This window comes from Ranitomeya imitator, chromosome 9 (assembly GCF_032444005.1).
Source record: "Ranitomeya imitator isolate aRanImi1 chromosome 9, aRanImi1.pri, whole genome shotgun sequence".
Lineage (NCBI taxonomy): Eukaryota > Metazoa > Chordata > Amphibia > Anura > Dendrobatidae > Ranitomeya > Ranitomeya imitator.
In genome coordinates this window covers 13286457-13308322 of record NC_091290.1, presented here as the reverse complement: position 1 = coordinate 13308322, position 21866 = coordinate 13286457, and the positions used below count along the sequence as shown (strand labels likewise).

Here is a 21866-nt window from a genome sequence, read left to right as displayed (position 1 = left end):
GATCGTTTCGCTTTTTTTTGTTTGTTTATGAACGCTGATTCATGCGGTGAGTAGGCGATATTATATCATTTACTTATGTAAATATTAGATTAATGCAAATGAAATAATTGTAAACGGACTAATTGCATCACGGCATCGTTATATCATCTCATCGGATCTTTAAGTAGTTAAATATACAGAATAAGGGGTCATCACTGCCGACATGTGGCTGGTATCACCGGGGGGCAATGTGACCACACATGTAGCACTGCTTCCTCTGCTGTCACGACTCCATGCAATGGGACCAAATGGTCTCCTTACTGTCAGACAAGTTTATGTCATTTGACAACATGATAAAAATCAACCAATCTGCAAATCACCATTTATAAATGATGTCTTCTCTCCGGCTAAAAATATCTTCCACAATGCCGGACACTGGGTGTCTCCCTTCTGTATAACTTGCTGTCCACTGCCTGTTGTCAAGTGTAATCCTCCTCTAACTGCAAAGACATCGAGACAGATTACACAAAGTGGTGACTGAGTGAGGGTGGGCCTTTGTCTCTCCCCAGGAAGCGGGGGACGGCCTTAGTCTCTCCGCAGGAAGCAGGGGACGGTCCTTGCCTCTCCACAGGAAGCGAGGGATGGTCTTTGCCTCTTTGCAGGAAGCGGGGGGACGGTCCTTGCCTCTCCGCAGGAAGCAGGGGGGGACGGTCCTTGCTTCTCCGCAGGAAGAGAGGAGCGATCTTTGTCTCTCCGCAGGAAGAGGGGCACTCACTTTGCCTCTCCGCAGGAAGCGGTCGATGGTCTTTGTCTCTCCCCAGGAAGTAGGGGCCGGTCTCTCCCTCTCCCCAGGAAGCGGGCGATGGACTTGGTCTCTCCTGAGGAAGAGGGGGCCGGTCTTGTTCTCTCCCCAGGAAGCAGAGGCTGTTCTCTCCCTTTCCCCAAGAAGCAGAGGCCGGTCTTGGTCTCTCCTCAGGAAAAGGGGGCCGGTCTTGGTCTCTCCCCAGGAAGCAGGGGACGGTCTCTCCCTCTCCCCAGGAAGAAGGGGACGGTCTTGGTCTCTTCCCAGGAAGCAGGGGACGTCTTGGTGTCTCTCCCCCAGGAAGCAGAGGCCGGTCTCTCCCTCTCCCCAGGAAGCAGGGGACGGTCTTGGTGTCTCTCCCCCAGGAAGCAGAGGCCGGTCTCTCCCTCTCCCCAGGAAGCAGGGGACGGTCTTGGTCTCTCCCCAGGAAGCGGGGGACGGTCTTGGTCTCTCCCCAGGAAGCGGGGGACGGTCTTGGTCTCTCCCCAGGAAGCGGGGGACAGTCTTGGTCTCTCCCCAGGAAGCAGGGGACGGTCTTGGTCTCTCCCCAGGAAGCGGGGGACGGTCTTGGTCTCTCCCCAGGAAGCGGGGGACGGTCTTGGTCTCTCCCCAGGAAGCGGGGGACGGTCTCGGTCTCTCCCCAGGAAGCGGGGGACGGTCTTGGTCTCTCCCCAGGAAGCGGGGGGACGGTCTTGGTCCCTCCCCAGGAAGTGGGAGGGTAGGACTTTGTTTTTGCTTGCTCCTGCTCTTCTGTTAGTCAAACTGTATAATTGGCGTAAAAACAAAAGGGCTTTCAGTTCAAGACAAGAAAGTCATTGTAGAATAGCAGGAGCAACACCTGCTGGGAAGTGAGGAGAAAGGAAGTTCTAGCACCTAAGTAGTTTTACCTTCTAGGGGATGAGGACAGGTTAAGTACATCTCCACTTTAACCACGACAGCTCTCCAGCGACCAAACAGCGACGCTGCAGCGATCCGGATCGTTGTCGGTATCGCTGCAGCGTCGCTAAGTGTGACGGTACCTTAAGACCTGGATCTCCAGCAGTGCCCATCCTAATCCTCCTGGTTCATAAACAGTATACTAAAAATACAAACAGACAATTACATCAAGAAAAAAAAAAGGAAGAAATGTTTTTGTGGAAGATGGAAATCTAAAAAAGAATTGTGATTTACTGGCTTTTCGATAAGTTGGGAGATCTCCTGTTTGAGCACTACGATGGCGGCGAATAGTAGTTTTAACCTTGCAAAATGTCCATAAGTAACACTGATGACTGCGCCCAATGGACCGACCGATGGAAACATTCTTTAGGACCCATTATCATGTGTTTTTATTAGTTCCCAGTCTGATCGTTCATTGTGAAGGGCACATTCCTTGGAGCAGACAGGTCCTCCGTGATCGGCTTTTACAGGGAATTCCTCGCAGTAACGCAGGGTATCGTTAGATCAGGATTCTCCACAGTCGGATCTTTCGCTCTTCCTAATACAGAGGTGTATTCTTCTCGTTCTCCTGGCTGCAGAGCAAAGTGGACGCTTATTGAATTTATCACCCAAGACGTTCTCCGGTCGGACAATGGAGCGTTTATTTGACTTAAGTCTCGGAGCGGAAATTTGAGAAATCACGAGTTGTTTTTTTTCTAAGGACTGAAATAATTTTTTTTTTCTCATACTTGACTTATACTACGTTTTATATAGAGACTACACCTCCCCTAAATGTCTCCATAGTAAACGTAAAACTGCGTGTAACCGTTGGTGAAAAGGAGAAACGTACCAACATTACACCGAGAGAAGGACCTGCAGCCCTCGGCTAGTTGACTTATCAGTCTTCTTTATACTTGACCATTATATAACTTGTATCTCGCATTTATCTCCAGTTTTCCCCTCTGCAGGCTCTGTCTCTATTTTTCAGTTGTCTCTGAGCTAGTGGGTGAAGAGTAGCTGTTATTATGTCTCCCATACACAGCACATACAGACATGAGGGATTCCTGCTCTACTCTCCATATGTAGCACATGTGCAGGAGCAGCAGTATGGAAGTCATCATAGAGCAGTACTGAGCAGTGTAGCTGTGAATCAAGAATTATTGTGAGAGAAAAACCTACTAGAAAGGAACTGCATTGATTTTGATGCCTGTTGCCCTCTGCTACTCCTTTCTCAGTAGACTTCAACAGGCAGCAGTAATCTGATCTCTCAGTGAACAGGCAGTCAGTTTTGTGTTGCCTAAGATGGATTTTAGCAGTTTTTCACTGTGAATGAGGAGTTCAGGCAGTGGCTTAAAAGTGGAGAAAGAAGCAGAGGTCACAGATAAGATATATTACAAAGTCACTTGTAGTATTGATTTATGTAAAGGCTGCAACCGAGTCTTTGATATGAGACCTTTCACCAAGTCTTGGAAAGAAGCAAACATGGTGTTTGGTGAATCATCAGACCCCCTTATCGTTGCTTAGAAGAAAAACATGGCGTCTGAAAGGGGGTCTAGAAACCTTTTAGTACCTCACACTTTGATAAAGGTTGAGTTCCTTGAGTTTAAACTCCTGTTGATTTTTGGAATGGTTCCTGTTATGATGATACAAAGGTTCTGGACCTTCTGAAATATCAGATTTGATCTAAATTGAAGTTTCCTGCATCATTTTGTCGCCGACCCGGACTGCGGGGACGTTATTCACCCTGTGAGGATACTACGTTGTTCAGATTCTTTCATTCGGAGGGAGCCTGTCCCTGGTGCTGTATTCCCTTTAATTTCGTACACAGCAAAACTCCGCTGTGGGTGGTCAGGAAGGTCACTAATGACCATCCTATGAGGCCCATAGAAAGGTCACTGCACCATGAGTAGAGCTTTCATACGGAGAAGAACGACTGGAGCTTGTAATGTAAGCTCAGTCCTCAGATTTCCAGATGTTCAGCATTGTATATACGGTCACAGTAAAATCTGACGGCATATATATATGTGTATCCCGTGATGCACAACATCTGAATATACAACCGAGAGGATACAGCTGCATCAAGTAAATGCATTTTAAGATTAGGATGATCGTCGGGACCGTGCACACTAATATATGTCTATCTCCGAACCTCTCACATTGGAAGTGCAGCAGCAGCATAGTGGTGTAAATGGAGCAGTGGCCGCACATGCTCACTAATGGGACTCACGGTCCTGTGATCGGTGCTGGTCCCAGTGATCATACACTTTGGAAATGCAGCAGCTTGGTGGTGTAAATGGAGCAGTGGCCGCACATGCTCACTAGTGGGACTCGCGGTCCTGTGATCGGTGCTGGTCCCAGTGATCATACACTTTGGAAATGCAGCAGCTTGGTGGTGTAAATGGAGCAGTGGCCGCACATGCTCACTAGTGGGACTCGCGGTCCTGTGATCGGTGCTGGTCCCAGTGATCATACACTTTGGAAATGCAGCAGCTTGGTGGTGTAAATGGAGCAGTGGCCGCACATGCTCACTAGTGGGACTCGCGGTCCTGTGATCGGTGCTGGTCCCAGTGATCATACACTTTGGAAATGCAGCAGCTTGGTGGTGTAAATGGAGCAGTGGCCGCACATGCTCACTAGTGGGACTCGCGGTCCTGTGATCGGTGCTGGTCCCAGTGATCATACACTTTGGAAATGCAGCAGCTTGGTGGTGTAAATGGAGCAGTGGCCGCACATGCTCACTAGTGGGACTCGCGGTCCTGTGATCGGTGCTGGTCCCAGTGATCATACACTTTGGAAATGCAGCAGCTTGGTGGTGTAAATGGAGCAGTGGCCGCACATGCTCACTAGTGGGACTCGCGGTCCTGTGATCGGTGCTGGTCCCAGTGATCATACACTTTGGAAATGCAGCAGCTTGGTGGTGTAAATGGAGCAGTGGCCTCACATGCTCACTAGTGGGACTCGCGGTCCTGTGATCGGTGCTGGTCCCAGTGATCATACACTTTGGAAATGCAGCAGCTTGGTGGTGTAAATGGAGCAGTGGCCGCACATGCTCACTAGTGGGACTCGCGGTCCTGTGATCGGTGCTGGTCCCAGTGATCATACACTTTGGAAATGCAGCAGCTTGGTGGTGTAAATGGAGCAGTGGCCGCACATGCTCACTAGTGGGACTCGTGGTCCTGTGATCGGTGCTGGTCCCAGTGATCATACACTTTGGAAATGCAGCAGCTTGGTGGTGTAAATGGAGCAGTGGCCGCACATGCTCACTAGTGGGACTCGCGGTCCTGTGATCGGTGCTGGTCCCAGTGATCATACACTTTGGAAATGCAGCAGCTTGGTGGTGTAAATGGAGCAGTGGCCGCACATGCTCACTAGTGGGACTCGCGGTCCTGTGATCGGTGCTGGTCCCAGTGATCATACACTTATTGCCTATAAAGATTATAAGGAATATTTATGGCTCATGCGAAATCCCCTTTACGTCTTGAGGAAGTTTTCTTGTAAAAAACCCCACAAAATAGCAGCAACCACGCAATAAAACCACTACAATGAAATGGGAAGAGGCGCTGCCCGTCCCGGGTGAGGGAGAGGCACACAACGCCGCACATACTGTTTGAACGTGTCCCGGCATGGCAGGGGCGGACGCCCATTGCGAGAGGCAGAGATTGCATCCTTTGAAAATGGCCAGGAAAGCACAGTCATACGGCCCAGACGCACCCTGCTCCAGGTGAAGGCGCGGCTCTGCACTTACACAAGCGCCTCGGTCGGCCCCGCAGCGTGAGCTCATGGGGTTTTATAGTGATCCTCCATTATGTACATCAGAGGGAGAAGTTCGCACGGCACCAAACACTCTCCAGTCATCCCGGAGCCCACCCGGCGAGGGACGCAGGTCCGAGACAGGGCAGAACTAGGCTATATCATCAGAAATCAATGTATCCACTATGTCAAGATCCCTGCTTGCTGTCAGTGGTTGGAAACGTTCATGTTCAGATGCAAAAAAACAAAGATGGAAACTTGTCCTAATGCTCATAACTTGATACAATTGTATCCGGTCTGGAATCACATTAGTTACAATGTATCACAGTAATGATCGCCTAGGCTGGATACTACAGTAACAAAACCTCAGCTGTCAGAATGATCTGGGTTCTTCTCATCTCATTAAGTAATGATGGAGAAAGGGATAGGAGAGGAGGCGGGGGTCCGCACCGTTCTTAGGGATGGGCTGCACAGGTGTAGAACTGCGTCTTCTAAACTTTCCCTGCACATCGATACAGAAAACTGCAGCTAGGGAGCGTCGCTGTCCCGGGAAAACTTGCTTATGGACCCCTTCATTCTTAAGTTTGGAGGGTCCTGAAAGTCACACTCCCTCCACCATAGAATGACGGCATCACTTTAAAAGATTGAAATATCTGCTTTAAAGGCATTTTCCCCATAACAATCAATAAGGCGTATCTGCAGGATACTCCCCTCCTCCAATATTTGGGACCCCAGATCAGCTCTTATGGTTGGTGACCTCAGAGAGCAGGTGTGATCACCCCTCCATTGAGCCAGGGACCCTTTCTGTTGACGGGTGGGGGTCTCCGTATCGGACATCTATGGCATATACCATAAATATTTCAGACACGAAACAACATTTTATGACAGTGTTAATGGCGTCAGGACGCTGCCAAACAATCAAATGTTCCAGATTATTGGACACTTACAGGAAGATTCTTAAATGCATCCTGCCATCTTTAAGGAGTTCACAATCTTATCAGCGTGGTCTCACAACAACACAACCAGAGACCGGCGTCCTGTGACCGATATGAAGGCCGGGGCCTGCGGAGAACGGCTACAGGACCACGCGTCGTCTACAGCCGCGACCACAGTCCGACCCCCAACAGGGCAGAGAAGGGAGAGGTGACAGTGAGGACATCAAGGGGTCCCAGCAGCGAAATCTGACCACACCAGGGGTGCGGTATAAAGGGTGACATCATGGAGACGGCTTGTAGATAATTTAGTGACAGGAGGTTGAAGGGCAGAGGCTGAGCTGTAGGGAAAATATTCCAAAAAGCAAAGCAGACACTTTAAGGAAAAGGTCCTAAAGGCCTTCATGGAAGCCAAATACAAGGGTATACAAAGAGGGTGAACAAAAGAAGAGAGGTGCTAAAACTGTCACAACTAACACTGAGGAATGAAAGAGCATTACATCACCCCCGTATAAAAGGGGTTATCCATCCTGTATTATACCCAGAGCTGCACTCACTATTCTGCTGGTGCAGTCACTGTGTACATACATTACATTACTGATCCGGAGTTACATCCTGTATTATACTCCAGAGCTGCACTCACTATTCTGCTGGTACAGTCACTGTGTACATACATGATCCTGAGTTACCTCCTGTATTATACCCCAGAGCTGCACTCACTATTCTGCAGGTGCAGTCACTGTGTACATACATTACTGATCCTGAGTTACATCCTGTATTATACCCCAGAGCTGCACTCACTATTCTGCTGGTGCAGTCACTGCGTACATACATTACTGATCCTGAGTAACATCCTGTATTATACCCCAGAGCTGCACTCACTATTCTGCTGGTGCAGTCACTGTGTACATACATTACATTACTGATCCTGAGTTACAACCTGTATTATACTCCAGAGCTGCACTCACTATTCTGCTGCTGCAGTCACTGTGTACATACATTACATTACTGATCCTGAGTTACATCCTGTAGTATACTCCAGAGCTGCCCTCACTATTCTGCTGGTGCAGTCCTGTGTACACACATTACATTACTGATCCTGAGTTACATCCTGTATTATACCCCAGAGCTGCACTCACTATTCTGCTGGTGCAGTCACTGTGTACATACATTACATTACTGATCCTGAGTTACATCCTGTATTATACCCCAGAGCTGCACTCACTATTCTGCTGGTGCAGTCACTGTGTACATACATTACATTACTGACCCTGAGTTACCTCCTGGATTATACTCCAGAGCTGCACTCACTATTCTGCTGGTGCAGTCACTATGTATATACATTACTGATCCTGAGTTACATCCTGTATTATACCCCAGAGCTGCACTCACTATTCTGCTGCTGCAGTCACTGTGTACATACATTACATTACTGATCCTGAGTTACATCCTGTATTATACTCCAGAGCTGCACTCTATTCTGCTGGTGCAGTCCTGTGTACATACATTACTGATCCTGAGTTACATCCTGTATTATACTCCAGAGCTGCACTCACTATTCTGCTGGTGCAGTCACTGTGTACATACATTACATTACTGATCCTGAGTTACCTCCTGTATTATACTCCAGAGCTGCACTCACTATTCTGCTGGTGCAGTCCTGTGTACATACATTACATTACTGATCCTGAGTTACATCCTGTATTATACTCCAGAGCTGCACTCACTATTCTGCTGGTGCAGTCCTGTGTACATACATTACATTACTGATCCTGAGTTACATCCTGTATTATACTCCAGAGCTGCACTCACTATTTTGCTGGTACACTTACTGTGTACATACATTACATTACTGATCCTGAGTTACATCCTGTATTATACTCCAGAGCTGTACTCACTATTCTGCTGGTGCAGTCACTGTGTACATACATTACATTACTGATCCTGAGTTACATCCTGTATTATACCCCAGAGCTGCACTCACTATTCTGCTGGTGCAGTCACTGTGTACATACATTACTGATCCTGAGTTACATCCTGTATTATACCCCAGAGCTGCACTCGCTATTCTGCTGGTGCAGTCCTGTGTACATACATTACTGATCCTGAGTTACATCCTGTATTATACCCCAGAGCTGCACTCACTATTCTGCTGGTGCAGTCACTGTGTACATACATTACATTACTGATCCTGAGTTACATCCTGTATTATACTCCAGAGCTGCCTCACTATTCTGCTGGTGCAGTCACTGTGTACATACATTACTTATCCTGTACTGATCATGAGTTACATCCTGTATTATACCCCAGAGCTGCACTCACTATTCTGCTGGTGCAGTCACTGTGTACATACATTACATTACTGATCCTGAGTTACATCCTGTATTATACTCCAGAGCTGCACTCACTATTCTGCTGGTACAGTCACTGTGTACATACATTACATTACTGATCCTGAGTTACATCCTGTATTATACTCCAGAGCTGCACTCACTATTCTGCTGGTGCAGTCCTGTGTACATACATTACATTACTGATCCTGAGTTACATCCTGTATTATACTCCAGAGCTGCACTCACTATTCTGCTGGTACAGTCACTGTGTACATACATTACATTACTGATCCTGAGTTACATCCTGTATTATACTCCAGAGCTGCACTCACTATTCTGCTGGTGCAGTCCTGTGTACATACATTACATTACTGATCCTGAGTTACATCCTGTATTATACTCCAGAGCTGCACTCACTATTCTGCTGGTGCAGTCACTGTGTACATACATTACATTACTGATCCTGAGTTACATCCTGTATTATACTCCAGAGCTGCACTCACTATTCTGCTGGTGCAGTCCTGTGTACATACATTACATTACTGATCCTGAGTTACATCCTGTATTATACTCCAGAGCTGCACTCACTATTCTGCTGGTACAGTCACTGTGTACATGCATTACATTACTGATCCTGAGATACATCCTGTATTATACTCCAGAGCTGCACTCACTATTCTGCTGGTACAGTCACTGTGTACATACATTACATTACTGATCCTGAGTTACATCCTGTATTATACTCCAGAGCTGCACTCACTATTCTGCTGGTGCAGTCACTGTGTACATACATTACATTACTGATCCTGAGTTACATCCTGTATTATACTCCAGAGCTGCACTCACTATTCTGCTGGTGCAGTCACTGTGTACATACATTACATTACTGATCCTGAGTTACATCCTGTATTATACTCCAGAGCTGCACTCACTATTCTGCTGGTGCAGTCACTGTGTACATACATTACATTACTGATCCTGAGTTACGTCCTGTATTATACTCCAGAGCTGCACTCACTATTCTGCTGGTGCAGTCACTGTGTACATACATTACATTACTGATCCTGAGTTACATCCTGTATTATACTCCAGAGCTGCACTCACTATTCTGCTGGTACAGTCACTGTGTACATACATTACATTACTGATCCTGAGTTACATCCTGTATTATACTCCAGAGCTGCACTCACTATTCTGCTGGTGCAGTCCTGTGTACACACATTACATTACTGATCCTGAGTTACATCCTGCATTATACTCCAGAGCTGCACTCACTATTCTGCTGGTACAGTCACTGTGTACATACATTACATTACTGATCCTGAGTTACCTCCTGTATTATACCCCAGAGCTGCACTCACTATTCTGCTGGTGCAGTCCTGTGTACACACATTACATTACTGATCCTGAGTTACATCCTGCATTATACTCCAGAGCTGCACTCACTATTCTGCTGGTGCAGTCACTGTGTACATACATTACATTACTGATCCTGAGTTACCTCCTGTATTATACCCCAGAGCTGCACTCACTATTCTGCTGGTACAGTCACTGTGTACATACATTACATTACTGATCCTGAGTTACATCCTGTATTATACTCCAGAGCTGCACTCACTATTCTGCTGGTACAGTCACTGTGTACATACATTACATTACTGATCCTGAGTTACCTCCTGTATTATACCCCAGAGCTGCACTCACTATTCTGCTGGTACAGTCACTGTGTACATACATTACTGATCCTGAGTTACATCCTGTATTATACCCCAGAGCTGCACTCACTATTCTGCTGGTGCAGTCACTGTGTACATACATTACATTACTGATCCTGAGTTACATCCTGTATTATACTCCAGAGCTGCACTCACTATTCTGCTGGTACAGTCACTGTGTACATACATTACATTACTGATCCTGAGTTACCTCCTGTATTATACCCCAGAGCTGCACTCACTATTCTGCTGGTACAGTCACTGTGTACATACATTACATTACTGATCCTGAGTTACATCCTGTATTATACTCCAGAGCTGCACTCACTATTCTGCTGGTACAGTCACTGTGTACATACATTACATTACTGATCCTGAGTTACATCCTGTATTATACTCCAGAGCTGCACTCACTATTCTGCTGGTACAGTCACTGTGTACATACATTACATTACTGATCCTGAGTTACCTCCTGTATTATACCCCAGAGCTGCACTCACTATTCTGCTGGTACAGTCACTGTGTACATGCATTACATTACTGATCCTGAGATACATCCTGTATTATACTCCAGAGCTGCACTCACTATTCTGCTGGTACAGTCACTGTGTACATACATTACATTACTGATCCTGAGTTACATCCTGTATTATACTCCAGAGCTGCACTCACTATTCTGCTGGTGCAGTCACTGTGTACATACATTACATTACTGATCCTGAGTTACATCCTGTATTATACTCCAGAGCTGCACTCACTATTCTGCTGGTGCAGTCACTGTGTACATACATTACATTACTGATCCTGAGTTACGTCCTGTATTATACTCCAGAGCTGCACTCACTATTCTGCTGGTGCAGTCACTGTGTACATACATTACATTACTGATCCTGAGTTACATCCTGTATTATACTCCAGAGCTGCACTCACTATTCTGCTGGTACAGTCACTGTGTACATACATTACATTACTGATCCTGAGTTACATCCTGTATTATACTCCAGAGCTGCACTCACTATTCTGCTGGTACAGTCACTGTGTACATACATGATCCTGAGTTACCTCCTGTATTATACCCCAGAGCTGCACTCACTATTCTGCAGGTGCAGTCACTGTGTACATACATTACTGATCCTGAGTTACATCCTGTATTATACCCCAGAGCTGCACTCACTATTCTGCTGGTGCAGTCACTGCGTACATACATTACTGATCCTGAGTAACATCCTGTATTATACCCCAGAGTTGCACTCACTATTCTGCTGGTGCAGTCACTGTGTACATACATTACATTACTGATCCTGAGTTACAACCTGTATTATACTCCAGAGCTGCACTCACTATTCTGCTGCTGCAGTCACTGTGTACATACATTACATTACTGATCCTGAGTTACATCCTGTAGTATACTCCAGAGCTGCCCTCACTATTCTGCTGGTGCAGTCCTGTGTACACACATTACATTACTGATCCTGAGTTACATCCTGTATTATACCCCAGAGCTGCACTCACTATTCTGCTGGTGCAGTCACTGTGTACATACATTACATTACTGATCCTGAGTTACATCCTGTATTATACCCCAGAGCTGCACTCACTATTCTGCTGGTGCAGTCACTGTGTACATACATTACATTACTGACCCTGAGTTACCTCCTGGATTATACTCCAGAGCTGCACTCACTATTCTGCTGGTGCAGTCACTATGTATATACATTACTGATCCTGAGTTACATCCTGTATTATACCCCAGAGCTGCACTCACTATTCTGCTGGTGCAGTCACTGTGTACATACATTACTGATCCTGAGTTACATCCTGTATTATACCCCAGAGCTGCACTCACTATTCTGCTGCTGCAGTCACTGTGTACATACATTACATTACTGATCCTGAGTTACATCCTGTATTATACTCCAGAGCTGCACTCTATTCTGCTGGTGCAGTCCTGTGTACATACATTACTGATCCTGAGTTACATCCTGTATTATACTCCAGAGCTGCACTCACTATTCTGCTGGTGCAGTCACTGTGTACATACATTACATTACTGATCCTGAGTTACCTCCTGTATTATACTCCAGAGCTGCACTCACTATTCTGCTGGTGCAGTACTGTGTACATACATTACATTACTGATCCTGAGTTACATCCTGTATTATACTCCAGAGCTGCACTCACTATTCTGCTGGTGCAGTCCTGTGTACATACATTACATTACTGATCCTGAGTTACATCCTGTATTATACTCCAGAGCTGCACTCACTATTTTGCTGGTACACTTACTGTGTACATACATTACATTACTGATCCTGAGTTACATCCTGTATTATACTCCAGAGCTGTACTCACTATTCTGCTGGTGCAGTCACTGTGTACATACATTACATTACTGATCCTGAGTTACATCCTGTATTATACCCCAGAGCTGCACTCACTATTCTGCTGGTGCAGTCACTGTGTACATACATTACTGAACCTGAGTTACATCCTGTATTATACCCCAGAGCTGCACTCGCTATTCTGCTGGTGCAGTCCTGTGTACATACATTACTGATCCTGAGTTACATCCTGTATTATACCCCAGAGCTGCACTCACTATTCTGCTGGTGCAGTCACTGTGTACATACATTACATTACTGATCCTGAGTTACATCCTGTATTATACTCCAGAGCTGCCTCACTATTCTGCTGGTGCAGTCACTGTGTACATACATTACTTATCCTGTACTGATCATGAGTTACATCCTGTATTATACCCCAGAGCTGCACTCACTATTCTGCTGGTGCAGTCACTGTGTACATACATTACATTACTGATCCTGAGTTACATCCTGTATTATACTCCAGAGCTGCACTCACTATTCTGCTGGTACAGTCACTGTGTACATACATTACATTACTGATCCTGAGTTACATCCTGTATTATACTCCAGAGCTGCACTCACTATTCTGCTGGTGCAGTCCTGTGTACATACATTACATTACTGATCCTGAGTTACATCCTGTATTATACTCCAGAGCTGCACTCACTATTCTGCTGGTACAGTCACTGTGTACATACATTACATTACTGATCCTGAGTTACATCCTGTATTATACTCCAGAGCTGCACTCACTATTCTGCTGGTGCAGTCCTGTGTACATACATTACATTACTGATCCTGAGTTACATCCTGTATTATACTCCAGAGCTGCACTCACTATTCTGCTGGTGCAGTCACTGTGTACATACATTACATTACTGATCCTGAGTTACATCCTGTATTATACTCCAGAGCTGCACTCACTATTCTGCTGGTGCAGTCCTGTGTACATGCATTACATTACTGATCCTGAGTTACATCCTGTATTATACTCCAGAGCTGCACTCACTATTCTGCTGGTACAGTCACTGTGTACATGCATTACATTACTGATCCTGAGATACATCCTGTATTATACTCCAGAGCTGCACTCACTATTCTGCTGGTACAGTCACTGTGTACATACATTACATTACTGATCCTGAGTTACATCCTGTATTATACTCCAGAGCTGCACTCACTATTCTGCTGGTGCAGTCACTGTGTACATACATTACATTACTGATCCTGAGTTACATCCTGTATTATACTCCAGAGCTGCACTCACTATTCTGCTGGTGCAGTCACTGTGTACATACATTACATTACTGATCCTGAGTTACGTCCTGTATTATACTCCAGAGCTGCACTCACTATTCTGCTGGTGCAGTCACTGTGTACATACATTACATTACTGATCCTGAGTTACATCCTGTATTATACTCCAGAGCTGCACTCACTATTCTGCTGGTACAGTCACTGTGTACATACATTACATTACTGATCCTGAGTTACATCCTGTATTATACTCCAGAGCTGCACTCACTATTCTGCTGGTGCAGTCCTGTGTACACACATTACATTACTGATCCTGAGTTACATCCTGCATTATACTCCAGAGCTGCACTCACTATTCTGCTGGTACAGTCACTGTGTACATACATTACATTACTGATCCTGAGTTACCTCCTGTATTATACCCCAGAGCTGCACTCACTATTCTGCTGGTGCAGTCCTGTGTACACACATTACATTACTGATCCTGAGTTACATCCTGTATTATACTCCAGAGCTGCACTCACTATTCTGCTGGTACAGTCACTGTGTACATACATTACATTACTGATCCTGAGTTACCTCCTGTATTATACCCCAGAGCTGCACTCACTATTCTGCTGGTACAGTCACTGTGTACATACATTACTGATCCTGAGTTACATCCTGTATTATACCCCAGAGCTGCACTCACTATTCTGCTGGTGCAGTCACTGTGTACATACATTACATTACTGATCCTGAGTTACATCCTGTATTATACTCCAGAGCTGCACTCACTATTCTGCTGGTACAGTCACTGTGTACATACATTACATTACTGATCCTGAGTTACCTCCTGTATTATACCCCAGAGCTGCACTCACTATTCTGCTGGTACAGTCACTGTGTACATACATTACATTACTGATCCTGAGTTACATCCTGTATTATACTCCAGAGCTGCACTCACTATTCTGCTGGTACAGTCACTGTGTACATACATTACATTACTGATCCTGAGTTACATCCTGTATTATACTCCAGAGCTGCACTCACTATTCTGCTGGTACAGTCACTGTGTACATACATTACATTACTGATCCTGAGTTACCTCCTGTATTATACCCCAGAGCTGCACTCACTATTCTGCTGGTACAGTCACTGTGTACATACATTACTGATCCTGAGTTACATCCTGTATTATACCCCAGAGCTGCACTCACTATTCTGCTGGTGCAGTCACTGTGTACATACATTACATTACTGATCCTGAGTTACATCCTGTATTATACTCCAGAGCTGCACTCACTATTCTGCTGGTACAGTCACTGTGTACATACATTACATTACTGATCCTGAGTTACCTCCTGTATTATACCCCAGAGCTGCACTCACTATTCTGCTGGTACAGTCACTGTGTACATACATTACATTACTGATCCTGAGTTACATCCTGTATTATACTCCAGAGCTGCAGTCACTATTCTGCTGGTACAGTCACTGTGTACATACATTACATTACTGATCCTGAGTTACATCCTGTATTATACTCCAGAGCTGCACTCACTATTCTGCTGGTACAGTCACTGTGTACATACATTACATTACTGATCCTGAGTTACATCCTGTATTATACTCCAGAGCTGCACTCACTATTCTGCTGGTACAGTCACTGTGTACATACATTACATTACTGATCCTGAGTTACATCCTGTATTATACCCCAGAGCTGCACTCACTATTCTGCTGGTACAGTCACTGTGTACATACATTACATTACTGATCCTGAGTTACCTCCTGTATTATACTCCAGAGCTGCACTCACTATTCTGCTGGTGCAGTCACTGTGTACATACATTACATTACTGATCCTGAGTTACATCCTGTATTATACTCCAGAGCTGCACTCACTATTCTGCTGGTGCAGTCACTGTGTACATACATTACATTACTGATCCTGAGTTACATCCTGTATTATACTCCAGAGCTGCACTCACTATTCTGCTGGTACACTTACTGTGTACATACATTACATTACTGATCCTGAGTTACCTCCCTTTATAGGATTTTGTATAGTGCTGAGATGTAGCGGTGTGATGTCAGGCGGTGTTAACCCCTCCGCTGTGTAATATCACACCCGGTGCAGTGTCAGGAGCCGGCGTTGATAAACGGTTCATCGATTCGATGATGTAATCTGGTGCTGAGCTATAATCGTGCACAGCTACATACAGGGGGGCAGTAACAGCCCCTTTATACCTGCACTATAGACCACCTGCTATATGTCTAGATAACCAGAACTACACGTGCTGGGACTTGTAGTCCCTCAATCTAAAACCTCCGGCTTTTTCTTTTTTTTTTGGATTAGTGTCATCGTGGCTTCCTAAAAATAATCCGGGAAGTGCTGACATCACAGGGTGTGCATTAATGAGCAGGGTTTTCCCGGGATGATGCACAGACTTAATTCTGACCTGCAAGTCCCTGCCTGGTCTCAGCGGATGGTCGTACATTAGACTACATGTGCCCTTAAAGGGGCATTGGAATATCAATCGCTAGGACAGGGTCCGATCTGTGGGGGCCACATGAGCCCGGTCCGATCTGTGGGGGCCACATGAGCCCGGTCCGATCTGTGGGGGCCACATGAGCCCGGTCCGATCTGTAGGGACCACATGAGCCCAGGTCAATCACGTGGCCCTTTACTTTCTTAGCATCAACCTGTGGGGGGTAATAGTGGCCAGCAACCAATCAGAGTGCCGCTTTCATTTTTTAAACAGCCCTGGTAAAATGAAAGCTGCTCTGTGATTGGTTGCTACAGGTAACCAAGACAGTTTTGCTGTTCCATACACCAGGTCCATGGTTTATGACTTCTATTTTGTTGGAGACCACCATGGCAGAGCCGTGACTCCCTCCTCGTGTTACCTTAGCAGCGTCGGCGATTTCTTGTATTCCCTTGCTGCCGGCTTGCTTTATTATAGGAGTGATTAGGCCTCGGTCGGTTGCCACGGCGATCGAGATGTCAATGGACTCCAGCTGCCTCGCTCCTTCGCCGTTCCAAGTGACGTTTACCTCAGGCATTTGCTGGGGATGACAATAAAATAAAAAAAAAATACATTACACGGTGTAAAATAAAGAATATAGTCGTGTGTTACCCTCCTCCCCTACTGTCTACAGGAGCGCAGGCCCTGAGGGGGCGATAATGGCGGTATGGAATAACGGTTAATAGAGAGGGGGGAATAACTGCTGCCACGACGCCCGCTGCCAAGGAAACAGTAACCAGCATTGCTATGTCATGTCTGACAGGCTGGTTGCTAAGGAAACAAAGCCTAGCGCGAAACGGCCGTCGTTCTGCTCCCGCATCCCTATGTTACACACCCCTGTGCCGTGAAGACTTTTACCAAATAAATACACCTGCATAAGAAGATCGGTGAGTGCTGCCACTTTCTTTTTCTTCAAAGCCTAGCAACCACCGCCTCATCAAAATGGCGACCCTAGCAACCATCAGTTTCTTATCATTTTCACTGACTTAAAGGGATCATGCTTTTTTTTCCCCTGAAGACATTGCCACATGGTTACCAACTAGAGTTGTGCAGAAAGATTTGCAGGACCCTGGACTGACGTTTACATCAGTGGTCCATGGCTGCCGGACCGAGCCGGTGCGGTCTTAGCCAACTGCCGGCATCCTGAGCGGCTCCTGTGATTACTCGGCCCGGTGACATCAGGACGTCACTTGAAGCCTAATCACTAGGCCTCACGTGACGACGACACAACGTGCATAGCAACAGCCTAGTGATGGCAAGAAGCCCCCCAGAGCAGGGTCACACTGTGCTGGTCCGGAGGCCACGGAGTCCTGGATCACCTCAACAATTACTGTGAGGGACGTCTCCTATAAGTGACCACCTAGTGGTCTTGTGGCCGGGAGACATGGTTTTTTTTTTCCTACTCTATAAAAGTGTGATGGTTTGCCAGACTGTTACATCTTGCTAACGGCCATTTACGCAATTAGGGGGTCTGGATTTTTTTTTTTTGCATAGATTTTCTAATCCCTCGCACCAGGTTATATCGCAGGAAAAAGCCGTAAAATGCGGAATGATTGCGCACCCCACGCGGCCTCCATATGGGGGAGTCCCTATCCGGCACCTGGGCTTATACTACAACTCCCACAATCCGCACTTATAAAGATGGCCCCCCCTCCATAAGTCGTAAAAGAGGTAAATCAGAAGCAGGTGGAGCTGCCGCCGTCCCCTGTGTATGGCAGGGATGCAAGAAATAACAGTACCTATACATATACCATATAGTATAGGTATAATAGTGGATGAAGATTGGCTGCTATGATGTCTCTTATATGTTGCGCACACAGACATGAGGATTTCCTGCTCTCCTGTCTCTGATCAGCAGCAGGGAATAAGTTATACAGCGGTACCGAGCAGTGTAGCTATGAACCCAGCTCTGGGGTCAGATAAAGCACTAGCTGGAAAGCAGCCGCGTGGAAGATATTATACAGAACTACTGAGCAGTGTCGCTGTGAATCCAGCTTTTGGGTCAAACAAAGCAATGACTGAAAAGCAGCTGCGTGTAAGATATTATACAGAACTACTGAGCAGTGTCGCTGGGAATCAAGCTCTGGGGTCAAATAAAGCACTGACTGGAAAGCAGCCGCATGGAAGATATTATACAGAACTATTGAGCAGTGTCGCTGAAAATCCAGCTCCTTGGTCAGACAAAGCAAAGACTGAAAAGCAGCTGCGTGGAAGATATTATACAGAACTACTGAGCAGTGTCACTGGGAATCAAGCTCGGGGGTCACATAAAGCACTGACTGGAAAGCAGCCGCATGGAAGATATTACACAGAGCTACTGAGCCGTGTAGAAAGGAATCTAGATCTGGGGTGAGACAAAGCACTGACTGGAAAGCAGAAACATGGAAAAAATTATACAGACCTACTGAGCAGTGTTGCTGGGAACAGATAAAGCACAGACTAGAAAAGCAGCTGCATGGAGGACTTTATACAGCGGTACTGAACAGTGTATCTGTGAATCCAGCACTGGGGCGAGCTAAAGCACTAACTAGAAAGCGGCAGCACAGTATGTAGGAATCTCTGCCTTTCTTTTTCCCTTTGTATAAACTTCTATAGTAAGCAGTAATCTGATCTCTCCTTGATGAGACAAGATGGATTTCTTTGTGAGTGAATGGTGGGTTCAGGAGGTGAAGAAGTGGCTCATAAGTGGAGAAAGGTTTTTGTTTCTTTTATTTGCCTGCACTACTGATTCATGGAAAGTTTGTGATTTAACGTAATTCCAATTGTTCATTTATTTTTCCATTCTAATCGCAGGTGACAGCTCGCTGCAGGAATATTCTTCGTTGCATCAGGAAACCTTAATTGATGGCGACAGGTGCACGTTAAGTCAAGCAGATGTCCACGTGATAATTAGGGAGGCAAAACCTCTGCGAGGCTGGAAGTTGCCTGATGTAACACAAATCTCACACTCTGCCCTGTTCACACAGTAGAGATGTGCCCCGGCCGGGCACCCGCCCTGCCCATGCCCTGCACCCGCCCTGCCCATGCCCTGCACCCGCCCTGCAGATGCTGTAATCCGACTTATATGAGGCCGGGGGCACAAGTCCCGGATATATCTGCAACGCTCTGCACTCCAGTCATCACTTCCCAACACATCAACATCAATGCAACGTGAAATAAAATACATCTGAGCACAAGTTTTCAGAAAGAGCAGATTTTTACAGATCACTGGATGCTTTGTGGGGGCACATGTAGGGTCTTCGGCACCGTACCGGACCGCCCGGACTTACTTTGAGAGTGACGGCCGTGGCTTTGATGATGAAATCGTTCACAGAGACCTTAATGTTATCTAAATTGGGGGATATGAAAAAAGAGGAAAAAAAAATGGTGTTAACGACATCAGTAGCCTCTCCCTAACACTCATAGCTAGGCAGGTACCTACGCCCATAATCAACCCAGATGTCAATCAAGGGCCTTAATGGTCCTGCCGCGGACGGACATTTCTTGTTTTATGAATATAATTCTACGAATGCAGTAAAGACTGACACGTCACCAGTGCAGGAATTCATTATTCTGCAAACATTGGGAATATACCGTATACAGTTATAGTATGGCGCTCAATGTAGAAAACGTATGCAGTGAGCTCCCTCTAGTGGTGGCTGAAAGAAGACATCGTATCATTTCCCACTTTTAGTGCAGGGGATTTGGAGCTCTGTATCAGAAACCAAACACTCAACACTAAAAATATGTTAATATATCGGTCACTGGCATCTTGTGGGGGCCAAAACGACACTATTTGGCCTCCACCTGGTGAATGGCAGCCCAAGCAAACGTTATTGACCACCACAGTGAACGGCCAGGAGACCAGGAGAGTCACTGTGCAGAAAAAAAAAAAAATGACTGTATATAGTATTGTCACAGACGGAACCACACAGAGGAACAATATGCGTGTACAAAATAAATACATATGACTAAATGAAAAAAAAAGATTAAGAAGGCCAAAAATAAAGCCACAAATAATCAAAAATTTGCAAAAGAAATATATTAAGTATGAAAATCTGATTTAAGTTTTAATGACAAGATTCAGAAAACCCATTTTTGGCTTTGGAGACCTGATCTGAGACCGGGACTGATCCTCCAGCGGCAGAAGGGTTAATCCTGTAATCTCTAATCTCAGCAGAAAAGAACATTGCTTCGCTTGGTCCAGTTACACAATGCTGATTTAATAATCTCCCGTCCATCCGCTCCCTCCACCAGCCCGGCTCTGCTGTGCGCCTCCTGCTCGGCTCTGCTGTGCACCTCCTGCTCGGCTCCGCTGTGCCCCTCCTGCCCGGCTCCGCTGTGCCCCTCCTGCCCGGCTCTGCTGTGCCCCTCCTGCCCGGCTCTGCTGTGCCCCTCCTGCCCGGCTCCGCTGTGCGCCTACTGCCCGGCTCCGCTGTGCCCCTCCTGCCCGGCTCCGCTGTGCGCCTACTGCCCGGCTCCGCTGTGCCCCTCCTGCTCGGCTCCGCTGTGCGCCTCCTGCCCGGCTCCGCTGTGCCCCTCCTGCCCGGCTCCGCTGTGCCCCTCCTGCCCGGCTCCGCTGTGCACCTCCTGCTCGGCTCCGCTGTGCCCCTCCTGCCCGGCTCCGCTGTGCGCCTCCTGCTCGGCTCTGCTGTGCACCTCCTGCTCGGCTCCTCTGTGCCCCTCCTGCTCGGCTCCGCTGTGCGCCTCCTGCCCGGCACCGCTGTGCCCCTCCTGCCCGGCTCCGCTGTGCCCCTCCTGCCCGGCTCCGCTGTGCACCTCCTGCCCGGCTCCGCTGTGCCCCTCCTGCCCGGCTCCGCTGTGCCCCTCCTGCCCGGCTCCGCTGTGCCCCTCCTGCCCGGCTCCGCTGTGCCCCTCCTGCCCGGCTCTGCTGTGCACCTCCTGCCCGGCTCCGCTGTGCCCCTCCTGCCCGGCTCCGCTGTGCCCCTCCTGCCCGGCTCTGCTGTGCACCTCCTGCCCGACTCCGCTGTGCCCCTCCTGCCCGGCTCCGCTGTGCCCCTCCTGCCCGGCTCTGCTGTGCACCTCCTGCGCTGCTCTGCTGTGCACCTCCTGCCCGGCTCCGCTGTGCGCCTCCTGCTCGGCTCTGCTGTGCGCCTACTGCCCGGCTCCGCTGTGCCCCTCCTGCCCGGCTCCGCTGTGCACCTCCTGCCCGGCTCCGCTGTGCGCCTACTGCCCGGCTCCGCTGTGCCCCTCCTGCCCGGCTCTGCTGTGCACCTCCTGCGCTGCTCTGCTGTGCACCTCTTGCCCGGCTCTGCTGTGCGCCTACTGCCCGGCTCCGCTGTGCCCCTCCTGCCCGGCTCTGCT

The 21866-nt window shown here is 47.3% G+C and overlaps 1 protein-coding gene across 1 annotated transcript in view; it reads right to left on the bottom strand.

The window, feature by feature from the left end:
* The window catches only part of PDHX (pyruvate dehydrogenase complex component X), an 87456-nt gene that overhangs the window by 2098 nt on the left and 63492 nt on the right, over nt 1-21866 (bottom strand). The window contains exons 8-9 of the mRNA XM_069739307.1: nt 19832-19890; nt 16945-17103 (exon numbers count right to left, since the gene is read on the bottom strand). Coding sequence (XP_069595408.1) covers nt 16945-17103; nt 19832-19890 — 218 coding nt within the window. The remainder of the gene's footprint in view (nt 1-16944; nt 17104-19831; nt 19891-21866) is intronic.